Here is a 21399-nt window from a genome sequence, read left to right on the forward strand (position 1 = left end):
TTGAACCAATTTTGCATTTTCTGCTAGTACCATATAGTGGTTAATTTTATTTCTATAATAAAGATAATACATGTAGACCAGCAAGTATAGAAAGAAAAAAACAGTTCAGGGCAGGAGATGATTGATTCTAGTGGGGACACCTTGAGTTTAGGGCATATTGGAAATGCCCGACGGGCAGTTAAATATACAAGACTGAAGTGTGGGCAAGAAACCTGGGTCCTAAGCATAGATTTGTATGTCATCAGCCCATTGAGGGTTATTGAAATCATGAGAATGGCTGACATTATCCCGGAAGAGCACATAGAGTGAGAAGAGCTGTGGAGGTCAGACGGAGCAACATCAATACTCCAGGGCTGGATAGAAGAAGATAACAAAATGGAATGATCAAAGCAGTTAAGAAGAAGGCCAGGACAGTGGGAAGTTATGGGAGACCAGAGTCAAGTACAATAGAAAAGCCCACCCAGTATGATGAGGAAGAAAAAGTGCCCACTCTATTTGACAATCAGAATTCTCTGGTGACCTTAGTGAACATAGTATTGGCATATGCTGTCTGTAGTTAAAGGGTGTCTAATAAAGACTTTTATATCATTTTTAAAAAGCAAGAATTACCTTAGGAAATCCATACTCATTTAAAATGGTATGTAACATTGCTTATAAATTACTGCTGTAAAGTTATCTCCATTCTCTTTCCCTAAGCAGTGGCCCTTTGTAGTTCCCATCCCCTCTATAAAGTATTATTATTAGTAAGCGGTCATCCACCACACTTTGTATCACAATCTACAGTTCAGTTTTCTTCCCACTCTGTGTGGGGAGCAAGGGAAAATAGAACCAAAATGGCATATCCAACCAAAAGAAAAATAAACCACCATTCTTTCATTCAGAATCCATTTATCAAGAACCTACTGTCTCCCAGACAAAATGCCAGGCTTTAGGGATGCAAGTTGAATAAAGCAGTCACTACTCTTCAGAAATTCACCATCTAGCCCCAACCTGTTCCCACCAAGTACCTGCTATCTGTAGGTCACCCCATCTTTCCCCTAGGACCTTTGAGAGGCTAGCCCAGACTAACTTCCTGGAAACGAAGATTTTTTTCCTGCTTCCTACTACATCTGGCATTTTCCCTTCCTTCCTTCCTTCAGTACTTCTGATCTCCCCTCTCCCATCTCTCTCATTCAGATCTCATAGTCCCCTTTGGCCACTCCCCATCAAATGCTGACACATAACAACCTGATCTGGATATGCCCATTTGGCCTTGATTAGCTCCCGTCCATGCCTTCCTCAGGACTGCCATTTGTCACCACCACCAACCTCCATGGCCTTACATAGTTTGCTGGTTTCCCCTGAACCACTTTGTCCCAAGGATCACCATCCCTTTGTTGCTGGCAGACCCCACGATCAATACTGACAAGCCCTAACAGGCTATTTCATTATACAGTCTTCCTTTTAGGTTTAAACCAAAATCAAACTCAGGGGTATTTTAAGAATTTCTATTCTCTTCCTCAAAAGACCCTTGGCATCTAGTGGCCTGGCTGAAAAGAATTCAATGCTGGATTCAAAAGTCCTGGGCTAATTTCCAATCTTTTATAAATGCATCCAGGACCTACTGAAGGCCATGAAATCTCCATCGCTGGTCTACTAACGATTAAACAAGTTCCCACATGAAGTAGCCATCAAAAACATCTGCTTCTTCTTTGATTTTTGTAGACAATAAGTATGTGAAAAAGCCAACAGGATCTTAGCTGACATCTTAAAGCCAGAACAAAGAGATAATAAATGTCCGTGATTCATGGGACGTGCATTTAATGAAGCAGAATGTGGTGAGACTCAAAGGTGAATGCCACACAGTGACCGGAACTGGACACTGATCACTTTTCCTCCCATAGAGGAAAATCAGGGTCAAGAACCTGACCCTGGTTCTTTATAGCCCGACATCTTTTCTCCAACTTCCAACTTGGTCCAACCCAGACTTATTAAACCCTGGAACAACCCTGCATTTAGACTTCTTGTTATGTGAGATAATAAATTCCCTTTCGCTTTACTTTTTTTAAGTTCCATTTTTCATTCTTTGCAGCTAAAAACATCCCCATTGACATAAAAATGATTGTAAATGATACAAATGTCCTAAATAAAGCAAAGAAATGATACGGGTGATGGACATATTTCTCACATGTTGTCATCTCATATTAACCCAAGATTATTCTCCCACCCAAAATTATTTTCAAGCCCAATAAAACTCTCTTTTCCAGTTTGACCCCAAAGAAATTAGAATCTAAGGGTTTCTTCCAGGTCACTGCCCCGAACCCCCTCAATGTCCAGGAATGCAGCACTTGCTATGGTCGTCTTCATTACTATTATTTTCTTTCTTGTGGCCGCTCGTCCTCTGGTGGCTGTAGCAGCAGTCACTGAAGCAACCACCACCAACGCCTCCAACGAACCTGCCTATTTGCTCCACTCAGTCAAAATGAAGAGAGTTTAATACCGAGGCAAACGGGTGAAAGGTGTGAAAGCAGACTGCATACCGCAGGAACAAAACGACTCATCCAAATGCCAACCACACAAACAAAGACCCCCCCCTTTAGATACCGTTAAATGCTTTGCTTCTTTCTTGAGTAACATAATCCAAATTAAAGACTGGGAACCTATCTCATTTCCAAATTGCTGAGGTATATTTATAATTCTTCAGCATGTTCATACGTTCAATATCATCCAACCTGAGTGAGATTCCTGGCATGGGTTCCATTGCTGTTTAAGGCCCAACTCCGCATTTATAGAGAATCATCCCATGGTGTTTTGTATTTGTTCCCGGTTCAATTTCAGGTGTCCGAAGGACCAAAGCGAGATTCCTCCATAAACACTTACGGCAGTGCTGGTGTTCATCTGAGCCGTCCTCACAGTCCTGCTCATCATCGCACACCCAAGAGTTAGGGATGCATAGCTCTTTGCTCTGACACTGGAAATAGCCTGACTGGCAAGAGGTGGGAGCTAAAACAAACCAGAAAAGGACTCATGAAGTCAAACATCCACTCTATTATAACAACAAGCAATGCTTATCTTGAAAGAATGTGTGTCAACTCTGCTCAAAATATTTGATGGCAAATAGGACACAATGCTATTCTAGAGCCTGCGGACCCTAATCAGAGTTCACTGTCAAGTAATCTCAGCAATGGCATCACAACCAACTGATGATCGAAATCAATACAAAAATACAGAAAACAGCCCAAACACACACACACATACTTATAACAAAAAGTATTAGACTAAAATTTTTAATTCAAGTAAAAGTTAACCATGAATTATTATTAAATTATTTGAAATGGTTTGTAATAACTAATAGTAAAGCACTGTGATGAGTTGGAAAACCCAGGAGATTTGAAAAAGAAGACCCAGAGTCAAATAATTATTATTTCTACAATTTCCTTGCTTTAGAATCTTTGGCATGTTCTCTGCGCCTCAATGTTTGCATCATAAAATGGAGACTATGCTTATTTCATGGTTTGCTATTAAAAAATAAGTTAGATAATATACGTGAAAGTACCATGTAATGTTAGTTGCTATCACTTTTTATGATCATTGTTATAGGATACAGAAATATAACAATTTCTGAAGAGTTGTTGGTATAACTGTTCATTTATTCCTTTATCCCAAAATATACTATTCTTGCCTTTTTGCTCCTACTGTTTAATCTAAAATGAACTCAGGAAGCCCAGAGAAGTCAAACAGATGGCACATGATTATGTCTCTACAAATAGAACCACTTTCTTACTCAAACTGTGGTTCAGAGACCAGCAGCATCAACATAATATGGGAGTTTTCAGAAATGCAGAATCTCAGAAACCATCTCAAACACATGGAATCCAAATCTATACTTTAACAAACTCTGCAGGTGACCCATTTGGGCACGACAATGTGAGAAACTATGTAGGATCTACTCTCTCCCCTCCCCTTTTCAAATGCTTTGTCATCCAAACATTACACCAAAGTTTGACTGTTTTGTTGTGCCATAATATGACCAACAATTAAAAAAAAACTTATTTTTTCACTTGCTTTCCTGATTTTTGGATGGTAACCCTTGTCTGTTCACCTATCATCATGAATGAAATGGCAGGAGTGTGACTGACCATCTATGGCAAATGCATATAATGGGAAAGCAATGGACGTTAGGGTTGGAATTGGTGCACCAAATGGGGGACCTTTAATATGTGACTTAACTTCTCTAAGCCTCACTTTCTGAACCTGAATATTGCTGAGAAAAACTAAATGAAGAAACACATGTAAAAGTGGTTTTATAATTAGTTAATTTGGGGGTTTACAATATTACCATGTTTTTAACTATAATTTTTTAAAACATAAAACCACACTAGTCACTTCTGTGATCTCTGTATGGTAATTCACACAAATTATACTACATCCTTTATATTAAAACAGACCCTAGAGTTGCAAATCACAGTAGTTCAGATAACATTGTTTTGTTGGTTTGTTTGTTTGTTTGTTTTTAACATTGCTTTTTTTAAACAAACAAAATACCTTTCTTTTTATTTTTTATTTTCTAATTTATTTTGAATACATACAACATTAAATTAATTTCAGGTATACAACAAACTGTTTCTGATTAGTTCATTCATTTATTCTTTTCTTTAGATTCCACATATAAGTGAGATCATATGGTATTTGTCTTTCTCTGTCTGACTTATTTCACTTAACATAATGTTCTCTGGGTCCATCCATGTTGTTGCAAATGGTAAGATTTCTTTCTTCTTTATGGCTGCATAATACTCCATTGTATAAATGTATCACAGTTTCTTAATCCAGTCGTCTACTGATGGGCATTTCAGTTGTTTCCATGTCTTGGCTATTGTCAGATAACATTATTTTTGTTTGTTCTTATTGGTTCACAAAATTTCCAGAGCGAATAATCTGAAATAGTTACTTATAGGTTTCAGAAAACCACTCACAAATTTGTTTCCTTATCAAGGTGATGGGATTAAGGGTAAAATAGAAACTGATGTGAACTGAACCCTTCCTCACAGAGGAGTGAAACAATACCATCAGTCCTCTATTCAACCACACAAGTCTCAAAAGACTTGTGCCCAGTCCTGAATCTATCACTAAAGACACAACTCTTTTTGTGACAGCTGAAATCACTCTGAAGAACTTACATTAGTAAAAACAGAGCTTAGCCTGGCCCCTCCCCACTTACGGCAGCCAATTTCATCAGAGTCATCCAAACAGTCTTTGGTCCCATCACACCTCCAGGATGCAGGAATACAGTGCCCATCTTCACAGCGAAAATGCTCACTGTCACAGTCTGCAATCCCATAAGCAACAGAAAACCAGTTAAAAGGAAAAAAAAAAAACTGCCACACAGATATTTCACAGAAGAAATACAAATTTTTAATGAAAATGAAAAATTATTCAATGTAGTAGTAATGAAAGGAATGTATATTATTTTATAAAATTAGGACAATATTTGTATAATGATTAGAATCTCTGTTTTGGGGTCTACAGGAAGGTTGTTTTCATACACAGTTGATGACTAGAGTGTACACTGATGTAACCAACCTGGAAAGCAATTTAACATGCATCTTCTTTTTTTAAAGTGATTACTCTTAGTACTTTTACTTCTAGGTATTTTCTTCTAAGGAACTAGAGATTTTGATCACTTTGTTATTTATAATAAAGGAAATTGCAAACCTCCTAGATATCCAAAAGGGAATAGGAAAAGGATTAAATTTTCTTATATCTATATGTTGACATATTAAGAACTCATAAAATCATTATGCTCACCTGCTAAATGATTAAAAGAAATATTTAAAATATAATGTAACAAAGACAAGAATGCAAAATTTTACCTATAACAACAGTCACACGTGGAGCGGGGGAAAGTGTAGAAAAAGATCAGAATGTTAACAGTGGTTATCTCTGACTGATAACATCATGAGTAACTTTTCATTTGCTTGACGGTGCTATTTTCAGTTCCCCACCCTATAGTTTTCTTAAAGTGCCTTCTTGTTACTAAATCATAGATGGCAATTGATGGTCCCTCATTCTTAGATTCAGACCCATATTTTGGCTTTTGTTTTTTAACGAATTTGTAAGATGCAAGGTCTGTAAGCTCATCTCTGCAAACACATATTTAAAAATTAAAAAGACAAAAAACAAAAAAATCTCTGCAGACAACCAGAGTGCATAAACTTGGCTCTAAAAGTTGCCACATTCCCAAGTGGCAGTGATTATCCCCTAGTGATGCCAGAAAGAGAATATAACTTAAACAAGTTCATTTCATTTAACCAATATATCCTTCAATTTTCCTGGTTCTCCCCAGGAGACTAATTTGGCAGTTGGAAATCCTCTGAGTTTCCCCCCAATATCTGACCAGTGATCTCCTCATGCATTATGTGCCAAGGAGGAAATTTTTTAAAGAGAGCAGCCAACACCAGCCCAACTTGGAGAAGACTCAAAATTATTTTCAAAAACCCAAGACGGTAGAGAAGTAATTTGGGGGTTAGACGAATAATTGTATTTTCCTCACGTATTTAAGCAATCATGCTAAATTACTCATTTCAGTTTGTGGCTAATTAACCCCAAATTAGGTAAATATACGGACCAATTACCTACTCCTAAAATAAATAAACAATGTGGTATCCTGACTTGTGTAAATGCAGGCATATCAACAGCATGACATAAACACAGTTAAGTGATCTATTCCTAGGGGATATAGGCTACTTTGTTCATGGAATGTTCAAATCTGATTGTCTGGTAGTGACAGACAATCCTGATTTATAATGTATGCTGCAAATGGTCAGAAACTTCCCTTGGCTAAATGGTGGTACCGAGTGGTACAGGAATACGTACACCCAAATACCTTCTATAGCCTAATGCATGATGGTGGTTGGTGGTGCAGGTCTGGGGTTGGTGGTGCAGGTCTCTTATCAACTACCTTTAAAACACAACAACCTCCCTTGCAAAAATGCCCCTAAGGAATGTACAAATTCACTCTGGAATCCCAGAACTTCTCATTGGATTTTGTTCTACAAAGCAATATTTCCATGGGAGATTAGGGGCTTTGGAGGTTTAGCTATTAACACAACATATATTAAATCACTTTTATCAATTAGGTCTATTGTTATAATCCAAGGTATTACATTTGAAAGTTCAGTACATTTGTTTCCCTTAGTATCTAATAACTTCTGGTTCAAAAATTATAATAATCTAAAGATCTGTCCACTTACAAAGAGCTTCCTTCACACTGCTATGGGAAAAAGAAAAGCATAAACTTAGAAACTAAATATACAGAATTAAATTCTCAAAACAATATATTGCCTGTTTTGAAAACACATATATTTAGTACTATTCCTTAAGCAACTTTGCTTCCAAGTCAAATTTTGAAGTTTGTTACTTTTGCTAAAACACGAAGTTAAACACATCATGAAAAGAACACAAAATAGACACCCAACTCATTTTTTTAAGCACTTTGAAGTCAGTAATTTAAAATCACTTACATAAAAAACTTAACTGGTAGGGGAAATTTTGCAATTAAGTAACTCTTTATAGTTAGTGTTTTTCACATTTGATGTCCCAAATACTCAGTTATCTAAAGTAATATATCAAACCCAATTTACTCAATTTATCAATAGATCCAGGATAATTCATTTGTCAAATTCACCTTTTCAATATTAACTTACATGCTTGTTATAACTCCCAAATGACTATTGTTTGGAAATATCTATCCAGAAAAAACAAACTGATACTCTTATCATTGCTGGGTGGCCTCTTAGCAATCAACCAAAACGCCCCACTGGTGTCAGAAGCCTGTCATTCATTCTATTATAAAGCGAATGGTGCTGTTTCAAAACAAACTGCTGGTGACTAGTCAAGGTCTGTTCACAATTGCAGGTGCCCCTGATTTCAATTGGTCTGTATTCACCTTATTTTCTGAATGTTTTAAGTAAGTAGCCTTTACTCATAACCCCCCTAAAAGTTACTAGATATTATCTATATTTTATTGTTTAATAACTTGAAGCCCAAAAAAATGTGGGAAGAGGGGAGAATGGATTTCATATACTGGAACCAAACACCGAGTTTATGGCAGAAAAAAAATCTAAGTAGAGAAAAACTTAAAACTTTTTTCAACAAAGAGTGTCTAAACATTCATAATCAACCACTCCAGATTTTAACCAAGAGGTAGTTTTGTAAACAATAACTTTTATAACTTTAAAATATTTTCCTCTAGTAAAAACCAAGGAAGAAAACATCATAACACGTGCTGAAATAAAAACCTTTTGTGAAGAACCAGGTTTTTATTTGACAAAGAGTCACTGGAACCAAATGGAAAACTTACGTCCCCAGCACGAGCCTTTCCCAAGAATCAAAATAAATGGTGCAAAGATGAAAAAAATAAACATGTGGTGCTTACATGGCATGCACTGTTCTAAGCACTTTGCCAGCTTTAAGTCATTTAATCCTCATAACAACCCTATGGAACAAATGCCATTATTACGAACATTTTATAAATGAAGAAATTAGGTGCAGAGCAGTTCAGTAACTGCCTAAGCTCAAATAGCAAATATATGTAATTTGGACCTGGCAGTTCTGGTTGCAGCATCCATGCTATACTGGTCATTGTTGTATGTTCCCTTGCACCAAAAAAAAGGGGGTGGGGGAGATTATTCCACCAAACTCAAGAATGAAGATGTAAAAATTTGATTTTTTTTCCAAAGTTGCTACCAACATTACTGAATTCATTAATTGGACTGGTGTGGCATCCATACTATATGCTCATATAATTCAACTAGAAACTAGTAATCCACTTGGCAACAAACATTGCACATAAAAACTCTTGGCCACAGGAAAATTCACAACAATCAAAAGCAACACAGGAAAGTCAGAGTTTCAATCTCTTCAAAAAAAATTGTAGAAGACCTAAGGATAAACTTATTTTCCAACCTAATAGAGCCCCAAGCTGGAGAAAAAACAAGAGTAATCCTTTCTTCATAAATAGTCACATCCCAAGCTTTCCAGTCTGTGTTGGACTAAGAATGTGTTAAGATAATAGAATAACAGGTAATGTCTAGGAGGGAATAAGCCATTTGTTTTTCTCGGACAGGATTTCTAGAATAACACTGGATTGAGAACACCACTTCTGTATCCTTTACTGTCTCTAGCACAGCACTAGGCACATATGGGATAGTCAACGCATATTCAACAGGTAATGAAGATTCCTCTTTGTGAGATTCATTTTGTTGGGATCATTATATATCAGAGATATAAAAACCCATCAGGGAAAATAATGAGACTTTAAATTGGAGTTTACCATCTTAAATCCAAACAAAGAAAAATGAAATCTGGAATAATTTAAAACAAGAGGAATATCCAGAAGTTTTTTAAATATTATGAGATAAATATTGAGTCATAGTAATAACAGTTTCATTCTTTTACCCTTTTCTTGTAAGTTTCTTTTCCGGCTCATGAATTGTCTTCTTAGAAGAGAAAGGCAAATCTTAGTCAATAGATCGTTGTCCAAAGTTAACAGAGGAAGGTAATTTCTATGGCAAATCCTATTTTCCTGCTAGATCCTCTTAACATGTGCTGGTCCTTCCAGACACTTGGTCTGCCTGAAGAGATACATGTGCTCCTTCTGAAAACATGAAACACTACATGACCAATAGTCCTACTTCACCGAACTCAAAGAAACAAATATCAGGGGCAATTCCTTAATTCAGCTATCATTTTACTTCATTTTTTTTGCTGTCCTTTATTTTTATTCCCTTTGTATTGATATACATACTTCCGATGTTTATAAGTTGGGTGATGATTCACTGCAATTCTCACACCTTATCCACACGAGCAGGACCAGTCCCCTTTTGAAGATTCAATCACTGACTTATTTCCAAAACTTTACACTGCAGCCCTGACAGCCAAGGGTAACAGATTGTGGGGAAGACCCTGCTCTGCATAATGTCAACTGGTGGAACAGGCAAGGACTCAACTGATTGAACTGAAACAAGACACACACAGCAAACGAACCTACTACTCTTTCTGCACAATATGTTATCTGCCTGGTTTTATAACACAGCTAGATCACCAAATAGGTGGCCAAAATTCTTTTTATTTTTTATTTTTTTAGCCCATTTTACAAACCCCTCAGTTGACTGCCTTTTCTAAATTACTGTTTCAGAACCCAGGTGGTTTGATAGCGCAAAACAACAGTAAGAGAACATTTCAAGAAGTCAAAGACTTTGAGGCAAAAACTACAAAGCCAGTTGGTGAGAGATTGTGTACACACATCATTTAAGTGCAATTAAAAAATAAAAAGGGCCAAAAGAATACGATGTCAGATTCACTAAAGTCACAAAAAAGTCACACCTACTATGTGCAAAACATTGTTCTAGGGTTTGTGTAAGAAACAAAGAAAGCTAAATGATCCTTGTTATAGAACTTACAAATTTACTTATACATTATAAATTAAATAGACATGCAAAAATAGCTGCTGTATATTGAGAAACTGCTATGTATTGGACCATATGAAAAGCTTTACACATATCCATTGGATCCTCTTAGAAATGTTATAAAGTGGGACTTCTACTTATTTCATAGAAGGGGAAATTGAACCTCAGGTATATTAATAAACTTCCCCCAGGATAACAGAGGTAGAAAACCAGGATCTGATTCAGACCCAGGACCTGTCTGATTCCAGAGTCTATGCCTTTTCCATTCCACTTCCCACAAAACAAACGATAGCTTTCATTTACCCAGAATTTACTATGTGCCAGAAGTATTTTAAGTGTTTTCCATAGATTAGCTCACTCGTCCTCACAACAAACCTATGAGACAATAGTGATAGCCCAAGTTCATAGATGAGGAAACAGGCTCAACCAAATCTCACAGCCAATGAACAGAGGATCAGGGATTCACATCTAGGTAGTCTGACTCCAAAGCTATGCCATATGACGGTAGATGATTTGGTTCCAAATAAGCAGCAGGGATAAGTAAGAACCAACTGGTCTCACTGCAAGCCTTCATGACGGAGAACAAGACGGCACTGGGCCTTTGTGCATGAGCAGGAGGGACGGGGCATTGCGTAGGGCCCAAACAACTAGAGACAAACCTCGCATGGGTGAAGGCCTAATGAGCAGTCTCCATGGACAAAGCACAGAGAACCTCTTGTAGAGCAGTGGCCACCAAGGTTGGGGAGATGGAGAATAAAAGGCCTTGAATACCAAGCAAAAGAATGACACGATTAAGTGGGCTGAGAGTGAGAAAACTTAGAGATCACTAGTCAGTAACTGTGTTAAAACTAAAGGCTGCTGTGGGTAGATGCCAGCCTGAACTAGGACAGAGACGCTGGTCATGAGAAGGGTATGAGGTTCCATTTCATTCCCCAGAATGTTTCCTGGAGCATGAGCTCAGTAAGCAGGCTTGTGAGGGGTTTGCCAACAGGCTGCCAGCAGAGATGGGCCTCACCTCGCAGCCCCTCCAGTTTCACGAGGCCTGATCCAAAGCAGCGTCACTTGCATGGTAAACGGCCAACAGCTTCTACAGGTGCCACCAAAATTATCCTACTGTCCTTTCTCCACCCTCCGCTCCAAGCTGAATGTGTCTGAGCACCCAACCTACAGAATTCAGTCAACCCAAGATAGCCAGTTGATCTCAAAAATGGCTTAAATGATTGCTTAATCATTTTTAAAGTATCTTTTCAGTGGTCACAAGCCAGCAGAATAATGTGATGCACTGTCAAAATAGCCTCTCACTTCTGAGAATTGGGAAATTAAGTTTCCACCTTTTCTACTCGAGCTACTCTTCTCCCTTTTCATGTAAACACTCACTACCTACCTGCCTTTCTTCCCTTCTTAGTCTCTCACATGCTACTTCTTTTTCATTGAGTACCTCCTACCCCACAACCAGCGTCAATCAACATTGTGTAACATTATATATAAAATCACACTTCTCAGGGGTTCTCAAGAGGATGTGATTGGCATTTAGGGTGAAACAATTCCTCCATTGCCCTTGGCAAAGCAGGCCCTGACATGAGGAATACCAGTAGTGCCCATCCCCCTGTCACTGTGACAACAAATACCCCCATACAGGCCCAAACACCCCTTGAGAGTGGTGGTACCACTCCCAGTTGAGAACAACTTAGAACCTCTAAGCAGCTTGGACCTTCAGAGCTCAAAACGTCTTAACCCACATGAAAGAGATCATCTAAGAAAACCCCTATAATAAATTCTTGCCTTCTAAAGATAATAAAATTTCTTAAACAGCAATCCATTCCCTCCCACCCATTAATATGAGGGCCTGGGATTGGGCAATATCAGGCTGCAGCTGCTAGTACCAGCAACGTGAAATGAACTCCCCTGGGAGTGTGATAAAGAATCTAAGTTCCAGGGAGGCCTGCTTCACCCTGGAATGCTTCACCGTGCATCCACAGGCATCCCCACTGGGGGGGGGGGGGGGGGGAGTCACACCAGAAAAAACATAAGCTGAAGATCTAAAATCCTCAAGCAGTTCTTCATTAATGTAAAGGGTTGTTGCTATGAAACATAAAGTCCTAAACACACCTGCTTTATAGGGAAACCTTTTCCCATCTGTATAATTACCAGAACAAAATAATTTCTTCAAATGTCCTCTCCCCACCCCCACCACATACACTCACTATATATGTAAGCTGACAATCACTTAAGTGCATAAAACATTCAAAAAAATCTCCAGGTTTTTACCAAGAACACTCAGCAATGAAAACTTCCTGCCAGCCAGTACCAACACTGAAATATATTTGTATTAGTCTTCTCAGTAGTACTTCCCCGAATAATTCACGCAGGGCTTTCTCTGTCAGCTGAGTTTGATGAAGTTCCTGTAGATGAACTCTTCCATGTGGAATAAAACAAAGCCCAAAACCTTCATCCCTACTCCCCCCAAGGCACTAACTGGTTATTTACTTCTTAAATGGCCAAACAGCTACACTTAGGGTGTTGAAAAGAACGCTATCCAAACAGAAGAAAACTTCGGCTAGTCTGCCTGCTCAGTAAATAAGGACCCAATGAATCAAACTACTTAAGAGTAAATGCCCTTCAGCACTTAAAGATTTAATACACCTTGTACAAAAACTATAAATCACCCCCCTTTAAAGGACTGATTTCCAGCCCCAATTGCCCAAAGTATTCTTCTATGGCTTCTTAATTAGCAATATAAATTATTGGAAAATGGTTCAATGGAATCAAACACTAAAAAAGAAAAGAGATATTTGTGAGAAATAAGCAACTATACACGTGTCTGGGCAGGCAACTTTCCTGCTTAAGGCTTATAAATGGTGTGACAGACGCACTCAATCCAAGCACAGCCTTTATCGGCAGCATCAAACCAGGGTTATTCTGATTAATTAGACCCAATGTTGAACCATAAATCAAATTAATACAGATGTGTTAAAGCTGCAAGCATCACTGCTATTTTGGTCATCTTAACAAGTAGATTGTGATCAGGTTATCAAATGAGCAATGGCTTAATACTGGAAATTATGACAATAGCAGCAAAAGAAGAAAATGAATCCCAACTGGTAGACTTGGTGATTCTTTATAATCGTTGGCTAAATCACTTGTAACTACTTGACTGAATCCCGCAAACAGCTTGCTGCATTCCTTCTCTCCTTCTCCATGTTATTTAATTCTTGACTATCACAATAGTTACACCAAGCTCTAAAGACTTGAGCAGGGAGTGAAGAGGAAGAGATAGAGAGGAAGAAAGGGAAAAAGAGAGAAGACGAAAGAGGGGGAGGTGAGAAGAGATGTCAAGGTTAACAATCAGTGTCCAGACACTAAATTTAATGAGACCTAGCATCTTGCACCCTAACCTCAATTTGCTACAAAATGGTAACTTACTTTTATTTAGTCATCTCCCAAATCCATATCGGATCAGTATGCAACTGTTAAGTGGGCGTATAGGTCACAAATGTCATGCTAGGATGACATTATAGGATCTCATTATAAATGTGTACATTTTCAGAAAGTATAGATCAGGTATTTTTACCTATATTATATATAATAGGTAATATAGTATATACAATATAAATATAACACTTATAATTGTGTATATGTATATATATATATATGTGTGTTTATATATATGTGTGTGTTTATATATATATATATATAATTTACTCAGAAGCAACCAATGCTTCTACATCAGTAAGCAAGTCTGATGACAACTCGGATTAAGAATGTTGGGGCCGGCCCAGTGGCTCAGGCGGTTAGAATTCCATGCTCCTAACTCAGAAGGCTGCTGGTTCGATTCCCACATGGGCCAGTGGGCTCTCAACCACAAGGCTGCCGGTTCAACTCCTCGAGTCCCGCAAGGGATGGTGAGCAGCGCCCCCTGCAACTAGAAAAATGGCAACTGGACCTGGAGTTGAGCTGCGCCCTCCACAACTAAGACTGAAAGGACAACAACTTGACTTGGAAGAAAAGGCCTGGAAGTGCACACTGTTCCCCAATAAAGTCCTGTTCCCCTTCCCCAATAAAATCTTAAAAAAAAAAAAAAAAAGAACGTTGATGCCTATGGTAGGACTCATTACATTATTTACACAAGCGCTGACCTTTACCAATCGTTCACTTGTTAGATGAGTTGAGGTGCACACACATGCATGACTCAACCTTGAATATTTAGCTTAGGGGCATGTATGGTCTCTGTCAACAAAAAATTGTTTTAAACTCTTAAGAAATACTGTGCAGCAAGAATGTGGAAAGATTTCCACCAATAAGTTTAAAAGCCTGTTCTTGGGCAAGTATTGATAATCATCTGGTAAACTGAAGTCAACATTTTTAATAACAACATACTATGTCATTACTTTTTTTTAAAACTGGTTTTGCTGATGTTTTACACAGTGTTTTTTTATTTTTCTTTCCCCTTCTAGTGACAGGTTATATCGCGGGAAGGATTTTATATGCAGAAACTCAGAATTCTCCTACTATGTCCTGATATATGATACACAGAAGTAGATGAGATGAAGGGCCAAAACAAGGATGATAGCAAGTAGCAGTAATTTATTATGATTCTACGATGAACAGAACATTATTCCAAACCTTAAGCTCCTAAGGGCAGGAATAAATACTTCTGTAATTGCAGTGCCTAGCACAGTCCAGATGACTTTCAGTAAATAAACAATGTATGATGCATTAGAATATATGGGTGAAGTGAAGATGATTTCCAAAAGATAAAGTCTTGAGATCCTGATGATTTGTGGAGTTTTATAAGGGACACTGCTGTTTAGAGTCACTGTTTCTTCCAATTTAATGAACAATTCAGCATGTCAACAGTCATCTTCCAGGTTGACCTCCATGAGAGGCCATAAAGACTCTCAGAAGTCAACCCCAAATCCTTGGGAGCCTATTCACATGTTCAGGTCATTCTCTGCTAATTCAGTAAAGGAGGGGACCCCCCCCCCCATATTGTAAAACATTACATTTATATCCACCATTACTCTGAAGTGAACAGTACTCTACACCCTGCCCCACCCAAAAACGACTGCAAGAGAACATCTGATTCTACAAATCAAAATTTGTAATTTGTATTATACACATTTTGATAACATAATAGAATCATGATTTTAGTTTCCCTATATAGAGTCAAAGGTAAAGCTGATTTTGTTAACTTGAAAATCTATAAAACAGAATCTGTTATATTTGCAAAGACTTTCATAGTAGAATGACACTAAATCTCTTGTGCATCCTCTACTAAAATCAGTCTGATTTTAACAGACTGAGCAAAAAAGAACTTCAGAACATGCCTCTCCTGCAGGTTGTTTGTTACATCAGAAGTTCTATGACCCTGGTTTATTCTGCCTAGGTGCAAACAGCATTTATAGGTCTCCAAATCACTTCCAGGCTCTATAAATGTCATCACGTCATGTTATAATGTGACTGTGATGACTTGAAACAACTCAATAGTTTGTTGATACAGAAGCAACAACATTATACTATTACCAACTGGTACCCATGTGTACTGAAATGGTGTTTGGGCTTCTGACTACATATGGTGAAATTATAATGTCCCAATATTAAGAGTAGCTTAAATGGAATTACCATTTCAACTGCCATGATTGTCAGAAGCAAAAAGAAGAAAGGTAGAGTGTATTTCCTAACACATTGCCTAATCCGTATTTTAACTATCATAAGTAATGGCAGTTAAATACCTATTGTCACTATTATTAACATACATTTTTAACCATGCATTAAAATAGAAACTTAGAATTTTAATACTGGAAAACGGTAATTGTTTGGGAAATAAACTATACTAGAAAGTACATACAATAAAATGTCTACCGACACACAAATAATTAAAATCATTGCTTACTGAAGTTTTGCTAGTGTTACACTTTTTAAAATGGCAATCACAAGAAAATAAACTGATATTAAGGATTTGGTCAAAAATTGAGTTTTTCAGTGGCCGTCTCAATTCTGGAAATTGGCTATCTATTGACAATCCTGAATTAGACAATGGTATTGTAATAATTGAATAAAATCTCAACTACATTCAATAAGAAATTCAGACTTTTCAATACGGGCTAAAATAAGATGTTAATGGAGAAAATACTAGACTAAGAGCCAAGAGACACATCGGTTCCAACCCCTGCAACAGCACTGACTGTCCCCAGATCAGTCTAAACTCGAAGTTCCATGAGGGCAGGAACTGCTTCTCTTATTTACCACTGAATCTTGATTCAACAAATATTTGTTGCTTAACTAACTTAGCTTGAGTGAACTTGGATTTAGAGTCTCCGATAAGCAGTGGCCTGAACTGCAAAATTTCTGACCTACAAAATCAGGTTCTGGTGAGGATTAAAGAGCTCCCTGTGAACCTTTAGCACAATGCCTGACTTCAGCAGCCCCTCCATGAAGGGGAAATGCCCTCCTGGGCACTCCCACCCCTCATCCAACTCTAACATTCAAACAGTCTAGGAAATAAAATACTCAGGGATCGATGCCTTTACCAAATAAGACCTGTTTATTCCATTAACATCTAACTGAGAAAACTTCCAAAATCTTGCCTGTAGGAGCCTCCTTGCTCATAGGAGGCTCAGCATTGAAAACAGGGATGGATGGAGGACGAACAAAGTATCTACTGGCCCAGTCTGGGGTCAAAGGCAAGACTCAAAATCAAGATTGATTCCAGGAAACAAAGGTCCAGCTAGAGCCAAAATCAAGCTTGCCACTGGTTTCCTTTTTCTTCTTCATTCATCTTTCTATTTTCCTACAATAAGTATTTTTATATTTTTGTCTATTTTAAATCATTCTATCCCAGGTGATCCTCTGGAGTCTTTATGTGGAATACTGTAAATGAATAATTTCAAACCCAAAAATCACGATAAATACAAAGGTTTTCCCAGAGTAGACCTTAAATCATTATACTGCACATTAAACTTGGACATGGTCACCTTTTTATAGTCACAAAAGGATTCCTGTTGACCTCTCAACTCATGCCTCAACATATGGCATAGAACTGGGGACATAAAGAAATTCAGGATTTTAACCAACTGAAACGAAGCTAAAAAACTTTCCATTTAGAAAGTTCAGAAATTCTCCAGGCCCTAGGTTCAAAAGAATGAAATTTTAAGTTCTTCCTAAAAGTGGTGAGATACTCATTATCCTAGTTCTCTAAACTTCCTCTTACAGAAAAACGCTACAAGTGCAAACATATACTTCAAATACAATCATTTGTGATCATGCCTTTCTAATACATTCAAAGGAAAACTTTATCATCTTAAGTTATTACCTTCTTTCTGCTTGAATGAGAATGGATTTATGTAAACCTAGATATCCAAAAGGAGAAATAAAATATCCCACTGGCGTGACCCCAGCCCTGGGCGTCCCTGGTGAGGAAAGAGCGAGACCTTACCACCCTCCTAAGTATTCTCTGCCTCACAGAGCAGATGTTCCACACTCAGTACAATCCAACAAACACACGCTGACGCTCTGGCAGACCATTTGTCTGTGTGCCCTTAAGGAGGCAGAATAACAGCTGTCAGGACACTACTGGAAAGAGAACAAGCCCACAGCACTTTGGCTCCCCTAAAGCAAACGAACACAACCATTTCATTTCCTGCCAGAAACGAAGTGAGGCCAGTTCTTCCCTGAGAAGGGTTATGTTCACTGTTTACTAAGACCACTCAACACTTCACTGTTCCGTGGGTAAAAAGTTACAAAGAGGGAAAAGCAACTTAAACTTAAAAGGCTCTTCTGATAGTCCAGGAATGAGGCGATTAGGGCCTTATCTAGTTAAATGGTTCTACCTCTGCTTCGTTTCCCCCACCCTGTTCTAAAAATCCTTTTCTTCTCTCTCCCTTGGATCCCCATACTGTGGCTAGAGTTTTCATGGCTCTCAACCTTTCCTGAGTTAGACAATGAATGACCCCCAAAGCCTGCTCCCAAAAGAACTTACTCACAGCAACGTTTAAGTGATTTTTAAAACCCTTCCATGGGTATTTGCACTTTCAGCAGAAAAGAGGAAGCCCTCAAAGGAATGAATTTTCTACTTGTGGCATTTTAGACATTCTCTAGCACCCGAATATCTTCCTCACCAGCCTGATGGGGCAGATTTTAGGCAGATAGAGTATCTTATCAGGGCTCCTGATATCAAATCACGTTGGTTGTGGGATGTGTACTAGGGCCATCTTTGCTGATACCAGAAACCTGTCAGCAGGGAGATAGCATTTTTCCACATAAGCACAGGCCAGTTGAAGCCTTTCCAGGAGGATTTGGTGACATCTCTAGATCAATGTCTTAGATTAATCTGGGCTAAAGGAAAAAGCCCCAAGGAAATATTGCCGAAGTAATGATTTCAAAGACCTAGAGAATTAAGTAACAAATGAACATGATTTATTGAAACACTAAGTTTTGTTCTTTTGTAAAATGAAACCCCTTACTCTACTATTTGTAACTCAAAGAACTCCTTCCACTGGAAACACAAGATTCACCAATTCCATCCAATGCACATGTGTAATCATGCATGTACACACACACACACACACACACACACACACACACACACACACACAAAAGGCCACTGTTAGAAAGCTTGCTGATCCAGGAATGGCCTTGACATGCATTCCTAAAGATGCACTTTGGGAATGCACATTACGTCAAAGAGTCTATATTTCCCTTCTTCCATTCAGCCCAACATGTCTAAAAGTCAACAGCTTTTCCAGAGTCTGAATAACCAGGAGGCTATATACTTGATACACTACTCTCAAATTGGGGGAGGGGATTCGGTGAGGAAGGGGAGGGAGGAAGGGAAGCCTGCTTAGAAGCCCAGTAACTCTCCAGAGGTAAGTCCCTAGAGTCATACAGCCTGGGTTGAAACCCCAACTCTACCTACCTCTTACTAACACTATGACAGGCATGTAATTTAATTTCCATGCTTCCGTTTCCTCATCTAAAAATGGGAATAATAAGGGCTCCTACTCATAAGGTTAATATTAAGATAGAAAAAGGACTATGGGCCTGGCACATAGTAAATGTTCAACAAATGTGAGCTATTGTTACTATTTTTAGCCAAGTGTTTTGTGATACTTTAAACACTATATACATTGTCTCCCTTTGAATTTTTCAGTTTTTTTCGTTTCATATATTTTTGCTTACACTCTAGCACTTCTATATTCATAATCTGCAACGCAGTGTGAGAATCTTTTTAAATTACCCTAATGAAAATGATAGTTGAGGTCGGCCAGTTGGCTCAGTGGTTAGAGCATGGTGCTCATAACACCAAGGTTGCCAGTTTGATCCCCATATGGGCCACTGTGAGCTGCACCCTCCACAACTAGATTGAAACAACTACTTGACTTGGAGCTGATGGGTCCTGGAAAAACACTCTGTTCCCCAATATTCCCCAATAAAATCAAATAAAAAAGTTTTTAAAAAATGATAGTTGATTCCCAAAACAGCTGATTCAACACAGAAATTTCATATTATTTTATTACATTACCACTATTTTAAATTATACCCTTTCCTTAAATAAATATTTCTTATATCCCAAGTTCACAAGAGAAACACACACACACACATATTCCAAATAAAACTGAACTAGAAAAATAGACCTTAATTCACAAAGACAGGCAAGTTTTCACACTCTTTCAAAAATACATCACTGCTTGGTATAATAAGCTAATTCTTTCCTAGTTTATCTCTCTGATTAATAGTACCTCTGTTTTTCAGACATTTTCAATAATTACATTTCAAGAGTGTTTAAAACGTTTAGTAATATAATAATAGTAATAAAATATATAATAACAATAGTAATAAAAATGTTTAACTAAATAATATTAACCAGTTGCCTAGATACCGATATCTTAGTCCAAAGAAGTTGATAGTGACAATATTTATTGGATTACTGAGTTAGACAACATGGAATTACTAAAGTTTGATCTTAGTATCTACAATCTACGAATTCTCCTCACTTCACTCTAAGCATGGAAATTGTTTCTGACTCAATGACCTTTTGAAAAAAGCTAATCATGAAGGAAACAGAGGCTACATTTCACAAAAGGAAAAGTCCTGAGTTTTTCAAAATGTAAACTGCTAACAGTATCACCCTACAGAAACCATTAAGAAAAGGTGATTCTGAGGTGAAGAACCCAGAGAACAAGCAGTATTTCTAACCTCAAAATAAGAGACTCACACATGCATATATATGGTATACATCTCTACTATATAAGGTCTTTACTATATAACGTTAAAAGAGACCTTAAAGGCTAACTCCAACATTCTTCTGGTGCATGCTGTATGCCTACAACTTCCTTCCCATCCTTTAGAATCATTAATAATAGGCTTTATCTTCTTCCATAGGATAGAATATTTGAAGAGAAAGCCAGCTATTATTCTCCAGAATCTTCTCCAAAAGAAACAGCCCTGGTTTTTCCATCATTCCTCCCATAACATGGTGTGCAGTTCTCTCATCATGCTTGTTTCTCTCCTACAAATGCAGTTCAAATTGTCTATATTTCTCCCAAAAAGTGGTCCTCAAAGCTGCACAAATGCCCAGTGTCATCTATGGTCAGGACCACAGCAGCCTACCTCAATATTCATCCCCCTTCCTCTTCAGAAACTGATCCCATTGTCACTCAGAAGAACCATGTGTTCAGCTAAAAGGCTACATTTCTCAAACTTCCGCTAAGTGTTGTCATAGGACTAAGTCTTGATCAATAACATGAAATGCAAGAAGTAGTGTTGTATTGGACTCCCAGAAAGTCTTTTTTAAAGAGAGAAGGCACACCCTTCTTTTTCCTTCTCTATTCTCAATCCCTAGCCTGGAACAGAGATGGTTATGACTATAACAGTTATTTTGGACAAGGAGGCAAAGTTAGGGATGGAAGCCACCAGCAGAGAATTGTGGAGCAGGAAGATAGGTTCCTGGTTCCCC

At 38.0% G+C, this 21399-nt stretch overlaps 1 protein-coding gene across 1 annotated transcript in view; it reads right to left on the reverse strand.

Moving 5' to 3' along the window:
* Positions 1-21399, reverse strand: part of LRP2 (LDL receptor related protein 2) — a 196828-nt gene that overhangs the window by 155642 nt on the left and 19787 nt on the right. Inside the window, exons 2-3 of the mRNA XM_019727374.3 lie at positions 5198-5305; positions 2860-2982 (exon numbers count right to left, since the gene is read on the reverse strand). Coding sequence (XP_019582933.3) covers positions 2860-2982; positions 5198-5305 — 231 coding nt within the window. The remainder of the gene's footprint in view (positions 1-2859; positions 2983-5197; positions 5306-21399) is intronic.

This window comes from Rhinolophus sinicus, chromosome 17 (genome assembly GCF_057876585.1).
Source record: "Rhinolophus sinicus isolate RSI-liver-muscle chromosome 17, RSI-T2T, whole genome shotgun sequence".
NCBI lineage: Eukaryota > Metazoa > Chordata > Mammalia > Chiroptera > Rhinolophidae > Rhinolophus > Rhinolophus sinicus.